The 21,202-nt window shown below is 42.5% G+C and overlaps 1 protein-coding gene across 1 annotated transcript in view; it reads right to left on the bottom strand.

Moving 5' to 3' along the window:
* Positions 1 to 1,212: 1,212 nt before the first annotated feature.
* ZNF236 (zinc finger protein 236) overlaps positions 1,213 to 21,202 on the bottom strand; it is a 104,827-nt gene continuing 84,837 nt past the window's right edge. Inside the window, exons 29-32 of the mRNA XM_049901894.1 lie at positions 11,294 to 11,491; positions 9,232 to 9,361; positions 6,855 to 7,031; positions 1,213 to 5,601 (exon numbers count right to left, since the gene is read on the bottom strand). Coding sequence (XP_049757851.1) covers positions 5,477 to 5,601; positions 6,855 to 7,031; positions 9,232 to 9,361; positions 11,294 to 11,491 — 630 coding nt within the window. The 3' untranslated portion in view covers positions 1,213 to 5,476. The remainder of the gene's footprint in view (positions 5,602 to 6,854; positions 7,032 to 9,231; positions 9,362 to 11,293; positions 11,492 to 21,202) is intronic.

The following is a 21,202-nucleotide window of genomic DNA, read 5'->3' as shown; positions in this document are numbered from 1 at the left end:
GGCCTCCAGAGGAAACTGACAACATATCGTCAAGAACTAGGAAGGGGCTGAGATTTCACCCCAGTGCCAGCTCACATGTGGGCCTATTCCAGTCTTATGCATGCTGGCAGAAGACATGAGTCTCCTGGCTCAAAAACAAAGGGCTATTTATTACTCACCACAGTAGCAGTCACCAGAGTGTCAGCGTTTGCATGGGTTCATTGAGCCCCAGTTCCCAGAGGATGATGCCAAGAGGTCCAAGTGATGCCCGCACACACGGTGGGCTACAGGGGAACCCGATCTTTCATGTTTAAATAAGAACACTCTATATGTAACAAGAAAGAGCCAAGCATTCTGGAAGACACTAATTTGGTGAGGCATTTTAAATAGCTAAGGCAATCCACTGTAGTGGGAACAAATTTTCCATAATCTTATAGTTTTAAACAAGCAATCCTCTTCCCCCACCTACCATAATTTTAAAACTATTAAACAACATGCCTCTTACAAACAAGCAACAAGAATGACAAAACAGTTTCTTATTCCCTCTGAACCATGCCCTGGGGGAAAAATTATTTTGATCATTTAAGCCCCAAAAGGTACAGAGTCCCTACTCTGTGCTAGGAATAAGATTATCTGAGAAAAAAGAAATACTTTATTTGTTATTTCAACAGGATAATGACTCTACAAACTAAAAACTTCTACAAGTTTAGAAGTAAACTTTATCTTAAATAAAGATCAGATGAAATAAGCTAACTTCATGAAAGTTTAGACTTTCTTGGAAAGTCCAAAGCCCAACAAATTCCATAAATGGGTAAATTGATACTATAATTGAGTTTGTCTCCAAGTCACTGATTCTCTCAAATACCTTACAAAGAAGAGAGATAACGGAAAATATCCTCAAGGATAGTAAATAAGGCCTCCTCACAGTATTCAAAAGACCCATGGGTCTGAACTGCTTACAATTTCAGCATTGTTATATTGCATTAACCCATGCTGAAAACGTTACCTAAGGAAAACATCCATCGTTACACTGTAAAAACTCACCCAGAGCCCAAATAAGTAAATATACAGGAGTTTTAAAATAGTACAAAAACTATTTTTTATTATATTTAAAGCCAGCACAGTTGGCTTTTAGCATAACTGTCCATTTCTAATACAAAATTGGACTAAATAAATATCCAAAGTATAAATAGATCATGAAACAATTTTGAAGATAAAAAAGGATCTCTCCTGTAAACAAACAAAAAAAATTAACTTTAAAGGTTTTCTTTAGTGGCAAATCAATCATGAATCACTAGGTCATTTTAGAATTTGTCAAACAGAATACAAACCTTGATTTAATACAACAGTCTTCATGCTGAAGAGCATTACACATGAAAAAAAAAGATTAAACAGCAAATCCTTTCATTACTCCTGCCTATTGCTCCTGCCATTTATATGGACTAATCTTTAGTAAGTGCTTAGATATTTTATTAGTCATCCATATAAAAACTACCACCGTGCCTGCTCGTAGAGAGTAGATGAGTGTGGAAGAGAGAGCGAGCGGGCCCACTGTGTGTGTGTGCCTGGGGAGCAGACAAGAGAGGGCTGATTTCCACTGGATCCGCAATGACCAAAAAGGGCACATGGTTTATTAATCTTACTAAGCCAGAGAAAATGTCTTTTCTAGGGATGTGTAGGGCTTCTAATCTTGTAAAAGATTCTATTTACCTCTACTTTCTAAACAATGAAGAAGATACAACTGGATTTCAAAATAATTTTCATGAGTGTAAGGTAAAGATATAGAGGCCCCAAATAGGCATATAATATTCCATTGAATTGGGGTATGTATGCAGGCAGTTTAGAAATTCTACTCTAAAAATGCAAAGTACCTACATTACATGAATGTAGATCAAGTGGCAAAAGGAGGAGAACTCCAGACTAAAGCATCAGTCATATAATTTCACCTCGGCCTCATTTACTCTACAAGAGATTTTTGGAAAAGGTTAAATTAGCAACATTCAGTCCTTGGATTAACTTCTCTGGGGTGTTCGGGTGCACACTACTGACTTTGAAACAAGCTTCTGGAAAAAATTCTGCAAAAGGCAGGATGAGATACTGTTAAAGATAATAACCAGAAAAGCAGTTCTATGTCTCTTACTTTCTTTAAAAAGATGCCAGCGACACAAATCAGTGTGAGGATCACTTCATGTAATAACTGTGCATCTTAATGAGCTATAAATATTCTTTGAAAAAGAGGCAAAGTCAGAGGAAGAACAGAAACCCACTTCTACTGTTTGAAATATTATATCTGCACTAAGCCATGCATCTCTTGAACACAAATGTCACAGAAGAGTTTAGACAAAGACACAGAACACTAGCTCTAATTTTAAAAACTCAAATTCACATTTCCTTAAAAATGGCAATGGGGGAAGTACAAAACACCGTCCTTAAAGCCACATTCCCGAGTCAGATGCTGACACACTCTTCCTCATGATTGTCCTGTTTCACCCATAAGATGTGGCGAGGAGGAGAAGGCAGGCCCCTCGAGAGCCTCCCACTGTGATGGCAACGTCAGCTGGCCATGTGTGATGGGGTTTCTTTAACGACATCCTTGTCTAAAACACGCCAGATACTAAAAAGGGGCAGAAGTAGAACTTGTCTGGGAGAATGGGGAGGAGGCCCTTGAGTTTACATTTTTGAAAAAATGTTTTTATTTTAATCTACTGTCATTCTCTGAAAAAACCACCACTTTTGCATTATCTCAGTGATTGGATTCTATACCTACTAGATTCCTCCTGCTATCTCATCATATAAACTACATCCCAACTTTGGAAAAAGCATTCATTCTTCCAGTTTACTTAAATGCTTCACAGTTACTTTACCATGAACATGGGTTAAAGGTCCCTCCATGACCAGGGTGCTGCTCCACAGGGCCAACATAGAAAGAATTGGGGTCAGTTATGACACTCGTGCAGGATTACGCTGATGCTTACAGGCTGCCCCTCACTGACCCATGTGCCACATCCTGATTTTTAAAATCTGAAGCTTTTTCATGGGCCTCGCAAGGTTAAGTGTTCATTGTCTGGATTTTGCAGGGGTAACAGAAAATATCATTAGAGTTCTCTTCTTTTAAAAAGTATCCAAACTTGAAATTAATTCATGTGCCAAACTATATTATATTAAATTTTAAAAAGGAAAAGAAATTAATCATCTTTCCTAATTTTGTTTTCTATTTATAGCTATTCCAAAGCAGATATGCCATGATATTTCTAAAAATACAGTTATCTATCCTCAAAACCCTGGTTATGTGTGAGGCTAGAAACCTCTCTCTAAGAAGACCTTTTATTTATCAGTAAAATATAAAGATCAAACATCAAAGATTCAAGTGAAATTATGTCTTTACAAAACCTTGTATTTCAAGGGGTGCTTTGCAAAGAAGCAGCGTTTATAATTAGGAATACATCAAAATAATACATGAATGTCTTCTGTTTGCTTGCTAAATAAATTGAGAAAAGTCACAAAATGGATTATGACTTTTTTTTTCTTTTTCTTTAACCCAAAATAAAAATAGACTTTAAACTCATCTATTAGGACCTTACCTAAACAGGTAATTAACCAACCCAGTTCACTAAATAAGGCTTTCTATACAATTAGGAATTAAACAAGCCCCTTTTAGACACTGTCCTGAGCTGGCATTGAATGCTAAAAGCAAAATAAATAACCCAGCAAGAACAAAAATTAAAAATTCCATAAATTTCAACCTTGGGGATATTTGGTCATCAAAATAAATCAACATTACTAAAATATTTTAATACAAAATTATGAAAGAAAAAGTGCATTAAAAGTAGAACCTTTAAAACACCAGCATAATTACAATTATTCTGAATATACTGATGACAGCCAGGTGTACACATCGACATTTAAGAGACACCTCAGGATTTATAAGAAGTTCAGGATCACAAGAGTAAGTGAAATAAGGCTTTTTTTTCCCCCTTAAAAAAATATACAATACACAAAGCAGTTTGGAAAAGAAGTAATATTATTTAACAGTTTTCTGGCTTAAATATTTTCACATAACAAAATTTTTCATATCGCCATCAATATCACTTATATACAGATGCCAAAAGTGAACAACAATGAGGACAAAAAATCAAAAGATACTCTTTCAAGATAACAGTGAAATGTCCCTCTGTAAGAATTTGAAATGGTCTCCTCTCTCAGTATACAAAATCCATACAATATTTATAATAAAACTACTCTCTTCTGAAACCAAGGAGGCAATGACAGAAAATAAAGGCAATTATTTTTCAGGAAAAAAATAAAACCCGGCTTTATGTTACAATGAAAAGATACTTATTAATGAGTCCAATACTGACCTGGAAGCGCTCACAGGCAGGCGGACGCTGGAGCTCTGTCAGGGTGGGTGGAGACCTAGTGCTCCTATTTACAAAATATACTGCTCAGCCACACAGAGGCCCGTATATCTATGTACATCTGTATTTATATATAGAACATATAAATAATTGGAAAGGAAACACTAAAGTCAGGTAGGGGTCTTCCATCTTTGGAATGTTACAAGGATGACTTGCACTCACCCCGGGGGGTGGGGGTGGGGTTCAGTTTGGACGTGTTTGATGTGGCACCGTCAATGATACTAAAGAATTCCCTGAAATAAGATTATGCGTGTTTACGCGTGGAGAGAACAACCTGGGGCATCTGTGGATCCTTATGCTTGGACTGCATATACCTTCTACTTGCTGAGGAGGGCAGGCCCGGTCCTTCTGCTCTGAGGACGACCCTGTCTGTCTTTTCCCGCGGACGGCTTGTGCCTTCCGCAGCAGCCACCTGACTGCACACGGGCCACAGCACCTGCACCACCACCGCATGCCAGGGCAGTCGGCCTCTCTCTGCCCCAGGTACTGCTTCCTAGTGACCAATGGAGAGAGAGTTGGACCAGCCATCTCTCAAGGTATTAATTCTATTAACTTACTGTAGCCTAAAAAGGGTCCGTTTCTACCAATTTTCAAAATACACAGAGAAAAAAGCAGACAAAACTTCCTCGTGCATTATGACATTTTTTTCTGAACTTCACGCACTTCTTGTGTTTGCTTTTTAGGCTCTCCTTCTTATAACAGAAAGCCTGAGGTAAAGCCACACATACTTATTCCACGTTAACTCTTGTCTTTGCTAATACAAAGAAATCACACTACAATGATGGTCAGATCCAGTTAATTCCTTTGTGACCAGATGCACTGGCCGCGGCAGAAAGACAAGACTGCCTACTAGGGTACCTGAGTTCAGTGATTGGAGACAGACGAGGGCGACGCACTCACACGTTCCCAGTCTTTTCCTGTAAGTCTCTGAAAGACAATGATTCTTTAGATAAATTTATAGCTAAAAAACTATTGTGTTAACATTTTTAACACTTGAGGCTTCAAGACAGAAATTCCAAGTGCTTTGTTCTTCACAGAATTTGACCTCAGAAATGTTCGTTAAAGTGTACTTCCGGCTTCTGTCAGAACACGTTGGCTAGGGCCTGCCACTCGCCAGCCGACTCCTGTACCACCTCCTCCAGGTGCAGTGTCCGGCCCAGCTCTGTCCCATCCTGTTCTGGGTGGCTGGTGGCATCCTGCAGGGAGCCTGTGGGTGGGGGGAGGACAGGACAGGCCCCTCAGAGCTCAGCGAAGAAGTACACACACTCGAACATAGGCTTTCAGGGGAAGCAGAAGCCAGAGGTTCCTATGGTGATGTGCTTCCCATCCCAACGGAAGCAAGACTAACTCGGGTGACAGATGAAAGTATTCTGTCAGTAACGATTGCTACTGTTGGATACTGGTGATGAGTGGTTGACAATAATATTGATGACATGCACGGTTTTTCTACTAACACAGGAAAGACTATAGTGTGGACGTTAAACAAACCCCCCACAACACTAAGTGTGCAGTCCTGTGAGTCCCCAGACAGCCCCGGCTGACACAGTCTGGACACTAACGCCCATCAGGAGGGGCCCATGCCACCTCATGCAGCCAAATGGACCTGAAACATACCTCTCCAGGATGCAGTGGTCTCTGCTACAGACACACTGGGCTCGGTTCTGATTTCAGGATTACTTTCCGACCTGCTCTAGCTAACTAACGGTCGCCCCTTTGTGACGTAGATGCTGGTGGTTTACTGGAGTCAGTGTGGGAGACAGGCAAGTAAGAGGAGGTGAACAGCAGTACCACCATCATGGGCTGGTCCTAAGGGACAGTGGTCCATGCAGGCTGGGGGGGCGGGCAGTGACACCACAGGCCTGAGGTGGCACCTGGATGTGGACGCCTCCTGCACTGCTGTCCCTTGTCAGTGAGGAAGGTGATTCTCAGAAATACCTGTGCTCAGGCCCAGGGAACCCTTTTGTTCCCAATAAATGCCTGTGTCCTTGGAGAAATAGTCCAGAAATTCAATCTAATCTCTCTGTGCGTGTGTGTGTGTGCATGCGTGTGTGTGTACGTGTGTGCGTGTGCGTGTGTGGTGGGGGAGGGCTGCTTCTGGCCAGTCCATGGTCAACCTGAGAGGCTGCATATTCTAAGCATTAAAGTATACGGAAGTATGAAAAAGTATAAGGAAGCCTGGGCTTTAATCGTGACTTTAGCCCTTTCTAACTTGACCTAGTAAGCATCCAAACCATGGCTCCTCACCCATGGAGCTGAGCCCATCCCTCCAACATGCACATGCACACACACACATGCCCTGCCCCCTACCCACCTAGCTGTGCATATGCGTGCACACACACACACGCCCCACCCCCGCTCACCTAGCAGTGTACACAAACGCCCCCATGTGCCCTGCCTACCCACGAAGTTGTGTGCACCCACACACTCTCACACACATATGCACACAGCGCCCTGCCCTACCCGCATAGCTGTGTGCACGCCTCATATGCAGCTTCATGTTGCTCTTCTGCGTGAAGCCCATGGCGCAGCACGCACACTTGTAGGGCCGCTCGCCCGTGTGCTTCTTCATGTGCACCTGCAGCGCGCTCTTCTGGTTGAAGGCCTTCTCACAGAGTGTGCACCGGAATGGACGCTCCCCTGGGGAGATAGCGTCAGTGTCGGGATGGGCCCATCACACCCTGAAACAGCGCTGACGAGGGCGGTCACACAGTAGCTGCACACAGTCACCCCAGTCACTAGTTAACAGAATTCTAGCCAAAACCCCCAGAGTAAGATATGAAATGATGCCTTATCAAACCTACAAGAAATCACACATGTGTCCAGAAACAAGAGTGAAACAAACAGGGTATAAACAAAATGAGTCCAGTACCTTTTGGGCAGTAAAGCCAAAGGATACTAAGGACATGAGAATATTAACCCAACGTAATAAAAACGTCTGCCGAGCACAGCACTGTGTGGCCAGTTTATGATGCAAAGCATCAATTTGCAAGGTTCACGTTAAGTCCCGTTTTCAAAAAGAGTAAACTCACATTAACCTGAGCTAACCGGTGAATCCATCTGAATAAAAGAAGAGTGTGATTTACTCAATATTTTTTTGTATGTTCTCTAATTGCTTTCAAATAAACACAGAAACTGAAAAACACCCTTGCTGGGAGGATGTGGAGATGAACAGGCCAGAATGATTTAGAATTTCCACTCTGCACAGCATACATCAGAGCTCATATCCTTCCCTCGTGTGTCCCTGTGCCCTGCACTTGCGGCTGCCTCCTACCAGGCTCTCTGAGCTACAGGCCTCTGTTCTCACCCCTGTGCAGCACGTGCTCGCCTGTCTGCCCCTCCTCCTCTCCAGCAAACTAGACAAATGAGATCTCAAGACTGCACCACCCCCAAAAGTGCCTGTCTAGAACCCAGGATGGGATGTACATAGGATGAGGGCCCACCAGGGAGTGTGCTGGCTCATATGAGCTGTCAACAGGGCAATGACAGAGAAATGGGGCCTGCTCCCTGCACTCAAGGGCACAGAGGCTGCTGACGACATAGTGGGGTGCTACAGCAGGGTGTGCAGATGGAGGGGTTGGCAGAGAGAGAGAGACATGAAACTGCATCTCTTTGTTTTGTTTTGCTGCTCTAAGGTAAGAGCCTTGAGCAGACTGAGGTGTGATGATGGGGACAGCCAGTAGAGACGTCTGAGGACAGAGGAGGAGGTACAAGGGGAGCGGCCTGGATGTCTGGGGTGGGCTTCAGCTCTCCCTGGCAGGAGGGGTGAAGGAGGGCCTAGCTGTGAATGCCACAGGTCTGGCAGAGGCCTGATGCCTTCTATTTCTATAATGTATATGTATAATGTATGTATAATGTATTTCTATAATGTATATGTGTAATGCATAACATTAATGTATAATGTTACAATGTAATTAGTTGTTGTTGGGTGCTGTTGAGTGGATTCTGACTCATAGCGACCCCATGTGACAGAGTAGAACTGCCCCATGGGATTACCTAGGCAGCAATCTTCATGGGAGCAGATCACCAAGTTTTTCCTCCCACAGAACGGCTTGTAGGTTCAAACCTCTGATCTTTTGGTTAGCAGCCAAGTGCTTAACTGTTGCACCACCGGGGCTCCCAAATGTAATTAGCAAGATCTTTTGACCAAAACAAACAAACAAACCAAACCAAGCCCACTGCCATAGAGTCGATTTTGACTCATAGGAACCCTAACGGACAGAGAAGAACTGCCCCATAGGGTTTCCAAGGAACGCCTGGTGGATTTGAACTGCCGACCTTTTGGTTAGCAGCCATAGCTCTTAACCACTATGCCGCCAGATCTTTTTTTTTTCCATTTTTATTGAACTTTAGTTGAAGGTTTATAGAGCAACTAGTTCCTCATCGAACAGTTAGTATATACATTGTTCTATGACATTGGTTTAACAACCCCACTACCATATCAACACCATCCCTTCTCAGCCCTGGGTTCCCTATTACCAACTTTCCTGTTCCTTCCTCCCTTCCAGTCCCTGCCCCAGGGCTGGTGCACCCCTTTAGTTTTGTTTTGTTCCGTGGGCCTGTTCAATCTTTGGCTGAAGGGTGAACCTCACGGGTGACCTCGTTACTGAGCTGAAAGGGTGTCCAGTGACCATACACTCAGGGTCTACCAGATCTTCTGACAGTGAGTTAAAATAAGAAATTGATCAAAAATTAGGGAAAAAAGTGGAATATATGGGCCTTACTTTACAAAGAGAGCACTGTACCTTAAATAAATACTCATATACTGAGTCATATTGTCTCAACCACACATGGCCTGCTTCAAAGACCATGAAGATAAAAGCATCCCACTCGTGACTACCTGTGTGGATACGGCTGTGTCTTTCCAGTTGGCTTGGTTTGGCAAATGCCTTCTCACAAGTGTCGCACTTAAACACTCTCGGCTTCTGGGAACTGAGAGAAGGGCCGGCCTGGTGTGTTTGCATGTGCTCCTGTTGAAGACAACGCAACATGGGAATACACGCTGTGAGACATCACAGGATACTGATACAAGTGAAACAGCAGAGGAAAGAAACCACCCTAAAAAGTCAAGGTGGTGGGACAGACAAGCTCAGAAGGCCACTCTCTGGTTTGTGTTCTTGTCAGGTTGTCAGTATGATTAAAAGAAACCATGTATTATGCATGGGAATATACCCTTCACTTATTAACATGGTTAGGTTCCAAAGACCAGGTCATAACATAAAAATTGGCAGTATGCAAAAATGGAGGATGACCACATCAGATCACAAAATAGAAGATGACATTATGTAACTGCCAAATTACATCACTATATAACTACCAAATTACATCATTACAAAACTGCCAAACTACATCATTACATAACTGCCAAACCACTGAGCATCATGGCCCAGCCAAGTGGACATATAACCTTAACCATCACAGCCAGTGTTGCTCTCGCCCTGCACCTCGGCATTCATTACTGCCAGACACAGTTGTTAATGTAAAAAGTAGTCAGATAGTAGATCTTTTACTATTGTCATAAATGCAAAATGTCAGATAACGAGATAGTTGATAAGTGAGGAATAGGTGTAGCACGAGAAGAGCCCTATGTAAGCCTCCTTGTAGGCTCCTGAAAAGGGTAGTTCCCTTGTTTTACAGATGAAATAAACATCACTGCCCCGATCTGCGGAAGCTGAGGTTTGGCCAAGGTCATCCAGTAAAGACGAAGCCAGGATTCAAACCTAGATCTCTCTGATGAGGCCTCCCAACGTCACTCCCACCACTGCGCACCATGGCTACCTCTGATGTACTCTAATCCTTGAAAATACATTTATAAGATTCTTGAAAAGACAAACTTACAGAAATGAAGAACAGGTTAGTGGTTGCTGAGTGGTAGGAAACTGGGGTGGGGAGGTGTGTCTATATAAAAAGAGGCAACAAGAGGGCCCACTGCTGTGGTGATGGGCTGTTCCATACCTTGACCGCAGCAATGTCAACATCACTGTGATGCTGTTTTGCAAGATGTGAACTTGGAGAAAACTAGGCAAAGGGCACATGGGATCTCTCTGTACAATCTCCTTCAACAACATGTGAATCTACAATTAACTCAAAATAAAAAATTCTACTGGTCTGTATACTGGTCTATATTTTTCATTCTTTGTGCTATCTCGGTGGGTCTGGAATTAAGGTAATATTAGCTTTATAAACTGAATTAGGAAGTGTTCCCTCTTCTATCTTCAGAAAAAGAAGGTACAGAATTGGTGTTAATTCTTCTTTAAATGTTTGGTAGAATTCTCCAATGAAACCATGTGGCCTGGAGCTTTTTCCTTTGGGAGTTCACAAATTTCAAATTTGATGGCCTCAACAGTAATAGGACTATTCAAGTTTCCCCATTACTAACACACACTCTACGGTGTGGACATGCTATAGTTTACTCAACCACTCTCCCACATGTGGCACCGGGCTGTTTCCAGTGTTTTGTAATTACACGCAGCATCCAATGAATAATCTTGTGCACACCTGTTGTTTGTTACATGCGGGTCTTCAGGGTAGACCCCCAGATAAGTGCCTGTCTAGTTGTGTTGAGTGTTGCCCATTCCCCTATGAAAAGCTGTACCGTCAACTTTCTCACCAGCAATTTTGAGAATGCGTGTGTCCCAGCCTCGCCAATATCTAATGGCAGGTTTTTGCATTTTTTGCCAGTCAGATAGGCAACATATGGTCCCTCAGTGTGACTTCAATCTCCATTAACAATGCATTCTGACTTGCACATGAAAACGCAATCTCTTAATCAGTGCGTCACAATACACCTGCTAAAACCCGTACAGCTTGGTAAGGTCATTTCTATTCCCTGACCTTTCCTCAGGCAGTGGTGGAACTTATCATTCGGTCGGAGAAGGCCGCGCGGCCGGGAAGGCGGTTACCTTGAGGTGCGTGGCGCGTTTGAAGGCCTTGCTGCAGAGCCCGCAGGTGTGGATGCGCTCACGGCCGTGCACCTCCTTGCTGTGGTGCAGCAGCATGGCAGCTGACGAGAAGGCGCGGCTGCACTCCAGGCACTGGTGTGCCCGGCCCTCCTTCTCAGGCGGGCTCCCTTTGGTCAGGTTTGCAGAGACGTCAGTCACCTGGAGCAAAGAGGGAATCCCATGACTTCACACTCACCAGCGCAGCTGGGTGCCTTGGATGGTCACACCCCCTTTGCTAGACCAGCTGAGCTTGTGAACCAGGGGACAATCAAAGCCGGGAAGCATGCACATTCACCGGGTCCACGGTGCAGACGTTTTATAATCTTGTTCAAATTTCAGCCAGCGACACCTCCCGTGTTACACTAGATCCTGATGAGTGGGTCTGGGGCACAGACTCCAGCCCTCACACTGACAGCCTTGGCCACTGTGGCTAAGCGCATAACCACACGCACATCCTCACGTAAGCCAGTGACAGCACCCCACTGGGGCCAGAGCAGAGCGCGTGGAGATGTCCCGGGGCTGAGAGCAGGACCGGGCACACAGCGAGCATTCGACAGACACTAACTGCTATTATCACTAGTTTTAGCTCAGTCAAGGATAAACGATATCGTGAAAAATGCTACTGCTTTGGCCATAGATCTTTCTTAGCAAACTGCACTATAAATGATACAAATGGCTTTTCCCTGAACTGTAGGTTATAACCAACTAGTAGGTCTTCAAATCATTTTAATGGGATACCACCATCACTTTAAAAAGAATAAACAAACTCCCGTTGCCGTCGAGTCGATTCCAACTCACAGCGATCCTGTAAGACAGAGCAGAACTGCCCCACAGGGTTTCCAAGGAGCACCTGGTGGTCGAACTACTGACCTTTTGGTTAGCAGCTGTAGTTCTTAACCACTATGCCACCAGCGTTTCCATAAACAAACTAGGAGAGGTTTATTACACGGCTTTTATAAATAATACAGCTCAGTTTTGCAGATGAAAATTTATATGCAGATGACTTAATGAAAGAAATCAAATGATAATGAACAAAACTGATGGGATTTATCAACATTTAACTTTAAAAAGTATTTTGTCCACAAAGGATAAATAAGGACACTACATAATGATAAAAGGGACAATTGATCAGGAAGATATAACCATATTAAATATTTACGCACCCAATGACAGGGCTGCAAGATACATAAAACAAATTTTAACAGAACTGAAAAGTGAGATAGACACCTCCACAATTATAGTAGGAGACTTCAACACACCACTTTCAGAGAAGGACAGGACATCCAGCAAGAAGCTCAATAGAGACATGGAAGACCTAATTACAACAATCAACCAACTTGACCTCATTGACTTATACAGAACTCTCCACCCAACTGCTGCAAAGTATACTTTTTTTTTTCTAGCGCACATGGAACATTTTCTAGAATAGACCACATATTAGGTCATAAAACAAACCTCTGCAGAATCTAAAACATCGAAATATTACAAACCATCTTCTCAGACCACAAGGCCATAAAAGTAGAAATCAATAACAGAAAAATTAGGGAAAAAAATCAAATACTTGGAAAATGAACAATACCCTCCTGAAAAAAGACTGGGTTACAGAAGACATTAAGGAGGGAATAAGGAAACTCATAGAATGCAACGAGAATGAAAATACTTCCTATCAAAACCTCTGGGACACAGCAAAAGCGGTGCTCAGAGGCCAATTTATATCAATAAATGCAGACATACAAAAAGAAGAAAGAGCCAAAATCAGAGAACTGTCCCTACAACTTGAACAAATAGAAAGTGAGCAACAAAAGAATCCATCGGGCACCAGGAGAAAACAAATAATAAAAATTAGAGCTGAACTAAATGAATTAGAGAACAGAAAAACAATTGAAAGAATTAACAAAAAAAGCTGGTTCTTCGAAAAAATTAACAAAATTGATAAACCATTGGCCAGACTGACTAAAGAAATACAGGAAACAAATAACCCGAATAAGAAACGAGATGGGCCACATCACAACAGACCCAATTGAAATTAAAAGAATCGTAACAGATCATTACGAAAAATTGTACTCTAACAAATTTGCAAACCTAGAAGAAATGGATGAATTCTTGGAAAAACACTACCTACCCAAACTAACACAATCAGAAGTAGAACAACTAAATAGACCCATAACAAAAAAAGAGATTGAAACAGTAATCAAAAAACTTCCAACAAAAAAAAGCCCTGGCCCGGATGGCTTTACTGCAGAGTTCTACCAAACTTTCAGAGAAGAGTTAACACCACTACTACTAAAGGTATTTCAAAGCATAGAAAATGACGGAATACTACCTAACTCATTCTATGAAGCCACCATTTCCCTGATACCAAAACCAGGTAAAGACATCCCAAAAAAGGAAAATTACAGACCTATAGCCCTCGTGAACACAGATGCAAAAATCCTCAACAAAATTCTAGCCAATAGAATTCAACAACATATCAAAAAAATAATCCACCATGACCAAGTGGGATTTATACCAGGTACGCAAGGCTGATTTAATATTAGAAAAACCATTAATGTAATCCATCATATAAATAAAACAAAAGACAAAAACCACATGATCTTATCAATTGATGCAGAAAAGGCATCTGACAAAGTCCAACACCGATTTATGATAAAAACTCTCACCAAAATAGGAATTGAAGGAAAATTCCTCAACATAAAAAAGGGCATCTATACAAAGCCAAAAGCCAACATCACTCTAAATGGAGAGAGCCTGAAAGCAGACAAGGATGTCCTTTATCACCGCTCTTATTCAACATTGTGCTAGAGGTCCTAGCCAGAGCAATTAGGCTAGACAAAGAAATAAAGGGCATCTGGATTGGCAAGGAAGAAGTAAAATTATCTCTATTTGCAGATGACATGATCTTATACACAGAAAACCCTAAGGAATCCTCCAGAAAACTACTGAAACTAATAGAAGAGTTTGGCAGAGTCTCAGGTTATAAGATAAACATACAAAAATCACTTGGATTCCTCTACATCAATAAAAAGAACATCGAAGAGGAAATTACCAAATCAATACCATTCACAGTAGCCCCCAAGAAGATAAAATACTTAGGAATAAATCTTACCAAATATGTAAAAGAAAACTACAAAGTACTACTACAAGAAACTAAAAAGGACCTACTTAAGTGGAAAAACATACCTTGCTCATGGATAGGAAGACTTAACATAGTAAAAATGTCTATTCTACCAAAAGCCATCTATACATACAATGCACTTCTGATCCAAATTCCAATGTCATTTTTTAATGTGATGGAGAAACAAATCACCAACTTCATATGGAAGGGAAAGAAGCCTCGGATAAGTAAAGCATTACTGAAAAAGAAGAAGAAAGTGGGAGGCCTCACTCTACCTGATTTCAGAACCTATTATACAGCCACAGTAGTCAAAACAGCCTGGTACTAGTACAACAACAGGCACATAGACCAATGGAACAGAATTGAGAATCCAGATATAAATCCATCCACATATGAGCAGCTGATATTTGGCAAAGGCCCAGTGTCAGTTAATTGGGGAAAAGATAGTCTTTTTAACAAATGGTGCTGGCATAACTGGATATCCATTTGCAAAAAAATGAAACAGGACCCATACCTCACACCATGCACAAAAACTAACTCCAAGTGGATCAAAGACCTAAACATAAACACTAAAACGATAAAGATCATGGAAGAAAAAATAGGGACAACCTTAGGAGCCATAATACAAGGCATAAACAGAATACAAAACATTACCAAAAGTGACGAAGAGAAACCAGATAACTGGGAGCTCCTAAAAATCAAACACCTATGCTCATCTAAAGACTTCACCAAAAGAGTAAAAAGACCACCTACAGACTGGGAAAGAATTTTCAGCTATGACATCTCCGACCAGCACCTGATCTCTAAAATCTATATGATTCTGTCAAAACTCAACCACAAAAAGACAAACAACCCAATCAAGAAGTGGGCAAAGGATATGAACACACACTTCACTAAAGAAGATATTCAGGCAGCTAACAGATACATGAGAAAATGCTCTCGATCATTAGCCATTAGACAAATGCAAATTAAAACTACGATGAGATTCCATCTCACTCCAACAAGACTGGCATTAATCCAAAAAACACAAAATAATAAATGTTGGGGAGGCTGCAGAGAGATTGGAACTCTTATACACTGCTGGTGGGAATGTAAAATGGTACAACCACTTTGGAAATCTATCTGGCGTTATCTTAAAAAGTTAGAAATAGAACTACCATACAACCCTGAAATCCCACTCCTCGGAATATACCCTAGAGAAATAAAAGCCTTCACACAAACAGATATATGCACACCCATGTTTATCGCAGCTCTGTTTACAATAGCAAAAAGCTGGAAGCAACCAAGGTGTCCATCAACGGATGAATGGATAAATAAATTGTGGTATATTCACACAATGGAATACTACGCATCGGTAAAGAACAGTGACGAATCTGTGAAACATTTCATAACATGGAGGAACCTGGAAGGCATTATGCTGAGTGAAATCAGTCAGAGGCAAAAGGACAAATATTGTATAAGACCACTATTATAAGATCTTGAGAAATAGTATAAACTGAGAAGAACACATACTTTTGTGGTTACGAGGTGGGCGGGGGAGAGGGTTTTTTACTGATTAGTTAGTAGGTAAGAACTGCTTTAGGTGAGGGGAAGGACAATATGCAATACATGGAAGGTCAGCTCAACTGGACTGGACCAAAAGCAAAGAAGTTTCCGGGATAAACTGAATGCTTCAAAGGTCAGTGGAGCAAGGGCGGGGGTTTGGGGACCATGGTTTAAGGGGACTTCTAAGTCAATTGGCAAAATATTCTATTATGAAAACATTCTGCATCCCACTTTGAAATGTGGCGTCTGGGGTCTTAAATGCTAACAAGCGGCCATCTAAAATGCATCAGTTGGTCTCATCCCACCTGGATCCAAGGAGAATGAAGAACACCAAGGTCACACGATAACTATGAGCCCAAGAGACAGAAAGGGCCACATGAACCACTGACATCATCCTGAGACCAGAAGAACTAGTTGGTGCCCGGCCACAACCGATGACTGCCCTGACAGGGAGCACAACAGAGAACCCCTGAGGGAGCAGGAGATCAGTGGGATGCAGACCCCAAATTCTCACAAAAAGACCATACTTAATGGTCTGACTGAGACTAGAGGAATCCTGGCAGTCATGGTCCCCAAACCTTCTGTTGGCCCAGGACAGGAATCATTCCCGAAGACAACTCATCCGACATGAAAGGGACTGGACAGTGGGTAGGAGAGAGATGCTGATGAAGAGTGAGCTATCTGTATCAGGTGGACCCTTGAGACAGTGTTGGCATCTCCTGTCTGGAGGGGAGATGGGAGGATAGAGAGAGTTGGAAGCTGGCAAAATTGTCACGAAAGGAGAGACTGGAAGGGCTGACTCATTAGGGGGAGAGCAAGTGCGAGTATGGAATAAGGTGTATATAAACTTATATGTGACAATCTGACTTGATTTGTAAACGTTCACTTGAAGCTCAATTAAAGTTAAAAAAAAAAAGTATTTTGTACAGAAATAGATGAGCATTAAAGAAAAATACTTCTGAAAACTTCTACAAGCTGCTCTTATGTTATTCTGTGATGTTATCCGTGCTGTAATAAAAAAGGAACTATATGATTAAAAAAAAAAAAAAAAATTGGAAAAGGCCAGCATAGAGAAAGCAAATACATCACCTGCAATACAGGTATTATTTTGTGACACTGATTCAGGGGTGTGTCTACATGTGGGTATCTGTGTATGTAAAGAAAAGAAACAACACACACACGTTCAAGGTCACTGCATAAAACAGTATTTCTTTCGAGTCAAAAAAGCTTGAAAAACACTGGAAAAAATGATACTTGTCTATTTTGTAACTACAAATAAAGCAACCACATGATTAAACAAATGATCTACTTGATGGAGATCACTAATTAAAACCAGAATCTGTAGATAATGATGCCATCTGGTATTCTTCAGTAACACACTCAAATAGTTATCAGTAGTCACAGTAACTAAATATGCACACAAAATTGTTTCTAAATCAAACATTTCATTAATTAGAAGTGAGAATTCAATACCTGGTCCGCACCACTCAAAGAAAGATAAACCAAGCAAGCACAGTTTGCTTAAGCACTACTTTTTTTTTTTTTTTAGTAATTTTTATTGAGCTTTAAGTGAACATTTACAAATCAAGTCAGTCTGTCACATATAAGCTTATATACATCTTACTCCATACTCCCACTTACTCTCCCCCTAATGAGTCAGCCCTTCCAGTCTCTCCTTTCGTGACAATTTTGCCAGCTTCCAACTCTCTCTACCCTCCCATCCCCGCTCCGGACAGGAGATGCCAACACAGTCTCAAATGTCCACCTGATACAAGTAGCTCACTCTTCATCAGCATCTCTCTCCAACCCATTGTCCAGTCCCTTCCATGTCTGATGAGTTGTCTTCGGGAATGGTTCCTGTCCTGGGCCAACAGAAGGTTTGGGGACCATGACCGCCGGGATTCCTCTAGTCTCAGTCAGACCATTAAGTATGGTCTTTTTATGAGAATTTGGGGTCTGCATCCCACTGTTTTCCTGCTCCCTCAGGGGTTCTCTGTTGTGTTCCCTGTCAGGGCAGTCGTCGATTGTGGCCGGGCACCATCTAGTTCTTCTGGTCTCAGAATGATCTAAGTCTCTGGTTCATGCGGCCCTTAAGCACTACTTTTACACAAAGTTTTCCAGCATAATGGAGGCTCAGTAGACCACAGCTTCAGAAACAGGGCTGCTGATTTCATAACTGTTAACAACTTTTCTGGAGCAAAATCTCAGATGTTCTGCTCCATTTCCTAGCTATGTGCATACGAAAATCAGAAAATGGAGCAAAATAGATCTTTGTGGCCATTTGCCCAAATCATGCATGTCAAAAGGGGGATGGGAAACAGGATACAGGATGTGTATGTGAAGGTTTCAGTCTGGGATGTGCGCTCTGCCAGAGCGAGAGGTCTGGCTGCCCACCTCAGTTGCCTCAGTTATTTGTGTCTGAGTGTCCCTGCTCGCTGACCTCCGCAGCAGACGTGGCCCTCTAGTGTGGCAGGGGTAGGGCGTGGGGACCCTAAAGCTGTTGTGAATCGGCAGAGGGCAGGTGGGAAGGGGCCACCATTCCACCGTGCAGCCTTGAGTCACCCTCCAAGAGGCCTAAGGAGACACGGGATCATCTCATGCTCCACACCAGGGCTGGCAGTGGCAGAACTCCATATGCGGTTATTAACCTATCATGAGAAGACACTACAGAGAGATGCTACCCATATGTGCCTGTGGGTACATAAACACCATCTGACCCCAGACCACTTGGAGCCTAACTGTTTAGGAAAAGTGCTAGTCTCAACTAACAGGAAAACCAGGTGTAAAAACTGCAAAACTACATTCTCACATTCAGGCAGAAATGGGTTAACCAGACCTAGTTCTGTCTCTACTAGTGGTGCATCTGTGAGAAGGTTCTGCACTGTGACCTTCGAAACTCATTTGCTTTGTGAATAAAGTGCCAAAAGTCATGACCACTCCTCACCGGCTTGTGAGGCAGGTTACTCTAAGTAATACATGCATGTGCCCAGGAAAGAGTCTGGCCTCAGGTATGTGGCCACCGGCTGTCTGTTCTTGATCCACATAAAAAAATGTTAAGCATTCAGCGAAAGAAGAAAGGACTGGAATTGCTGAGATGGCTGCAGGGCAGAGGAAGCAAGTAAGATGCCTGCTGGGAGAAGCCTGGTCACCGCACATCTTGGAGCTGTGGGTGGGCTCTGGGTTCCCAGTCCTGCATCGTGAAGGCAGGGGAGTGAGGGGTATCAGCAGCCCTGTCCCAGGACATTTCTACATTGTGAGCGTGAACCCTGCCGGGCCCCCATGGACTGAGGTGTCAGCAGCCCCATCACAAGACATTTCTACACTGTGATTATGAATCCTGCTGTGCCTACATGGACTTTTCAGATGAACCATGAATAGAAATGTGAAAACAAAAAGAAAACCACTTTGCTCCGGTGAGAAGACTAGAGGACCAGTTAGCTCCCCACTGCAGGAACTGCCTGGCACCTGGTCACTGCTCTAGCCGGAGCTGACCACACAGCAGCAGCATGCCAAGTGTGCGGGCACTGCACACCACTGCCCTGACCTGCCGATAACCCTACCACCACCTGGGTGCAGGTGTCCAGATCTGCTCGAGGTAGCATGTTAATGCGCACTAGAGGGCCCCATCCCCCCCTCCCCCCGCCAGTGGGTGTAGATAAACCCACAGGAGACAAGACAGCGGCTCTGCTCCACACCATGTGCATAGGGACACAGGCAGCCCAGAGACTGTCTCAATACCTGGAAGCTTCAACATGTACTCTAACCAGGGTAAGAGAACATCAGGACTAAATCAGACAGTAACCACCAATGTTGGCAAGCCATGCTCTTTCTTGAGAGAACTGAAAACACCCCAGAGAGCTACCTGCTTAACAATCACGTGTGCAATCAGCATGTACTTCACTTTAGTATTTCATTAACATTTCAAATTTTGAAAATATCCGAGGTAGACCAAGTTTCAATATTTAGCTCATCTCGTGAATGAATACTACTCAAATGGAAGTTAAAACGGAACGTACAACTTTAATGGCAACAGTATGAACTAATTTTAATATAAAACTAGTCTAAAAACATTATTCCAGCTATATTAAAAAATGCTGGGGAAAAAATCAAAAGATCAAAAAATAGCGCAGTGGCAGTGGTTATGTATAGTCGTCACTTAAAGTATAGGAATTAGAGAAAGGATACCTTGGTAATGAGAGCTCCACCTCAAATGCAGAGGACTAATTAGGTTTCACTACAAAGGTGTCAAAACAAAGGAGATTAAAAGGAATAATGATCAGGAGTCCCAGCTTTTTAGATTTTGGCAAGCAATGTGCTGAAAGTCTATTAAGGGAAATCTGGCTGATGAGCTCTGGCTGCTCAGGCCAAATTGAGTGGGGTGGGGAACAGGTAGCAGCTCCCTGGTGCTGGGTAAACCTGTCATATCTAATTATTTTATGGAAGAAAGTCCTGAACACCCTGAAAACCAATAAATAATAATTTTGAACACTCATTTGCTCAAAATGGTTAAACAAAGTTTAATGCTTCTTATTTATTGTCTGTGCTTTACATCTGATTCTATAGTATTTGGAGCCCTGGGGCAGAGTTGTTAAGAGTTATGGCTGCTAACCAAAAGGTCGGCAGTTCAAATCCACCAGCCACTCCTCGGAAACCCTATGGGGCAGTTCTACCCTACCCTATAAGGGTCACTATGAGTCAGCATCAACTCACAACAATGGGCTTGGTTTTTGTTTTTTTTTTAATAGCATTTGGAACCCTGGTGGCACAGCTCTTGAGAGCTCAGCTGGTAACCAAAAGGTCGGCAGTTCAAATCCACCAGCTGCTCCTTGGAAACCCTATGGGGAATTTCTACTCTGTCCTATAGGGTAGCTATGATTCAGAGTTGACTTGATAACAATGGGTGTTAGCATACGGTATTTAGAACTGTCAGTTACTAAACATTCTGGGCCCCGGAAACATGAATTTTAAGAAAAAAGAAAAAGACTAGTCAAATGACAAATAGGTCACACACACACAAAGGTGCATACAACAAAGTAGGGTTATAGCTTCAAGGTCATCTGGCTTAATTGGCCTAATAATAACCTCCCAGTTCACTGAGTAGTGCCTAGGGTCTTAAAAACTTGCAAGTAGCCTTTCAAGGCATGGTAATTTGTCTCTATTTGCCTTCAGCAACAGAGGAAGAAGGAGAGTCAGGAATAGGAGGAAGATAT

Source organism: Elephas maximus, chromosome 11, assembly GCF_024166365.1.
Source record: "Elephas maximus indicus isolate mEleMax1 chromosome 11, mEleMax1 primary haplotype, whole genome shotgun sequence".
Taxonomy (NCBI): domain Eukaryota; kingdom Metazoa; phylum Chordata; class Mammalia; order Proboscidea; family Elephantidae; genus Elephas; species Elephas maximus.
The sequence above is the reverse complement of the archived record's forward strand: the minus strand, read 5'-3'. Positions and strand labels throughout refer to the sequence as shown.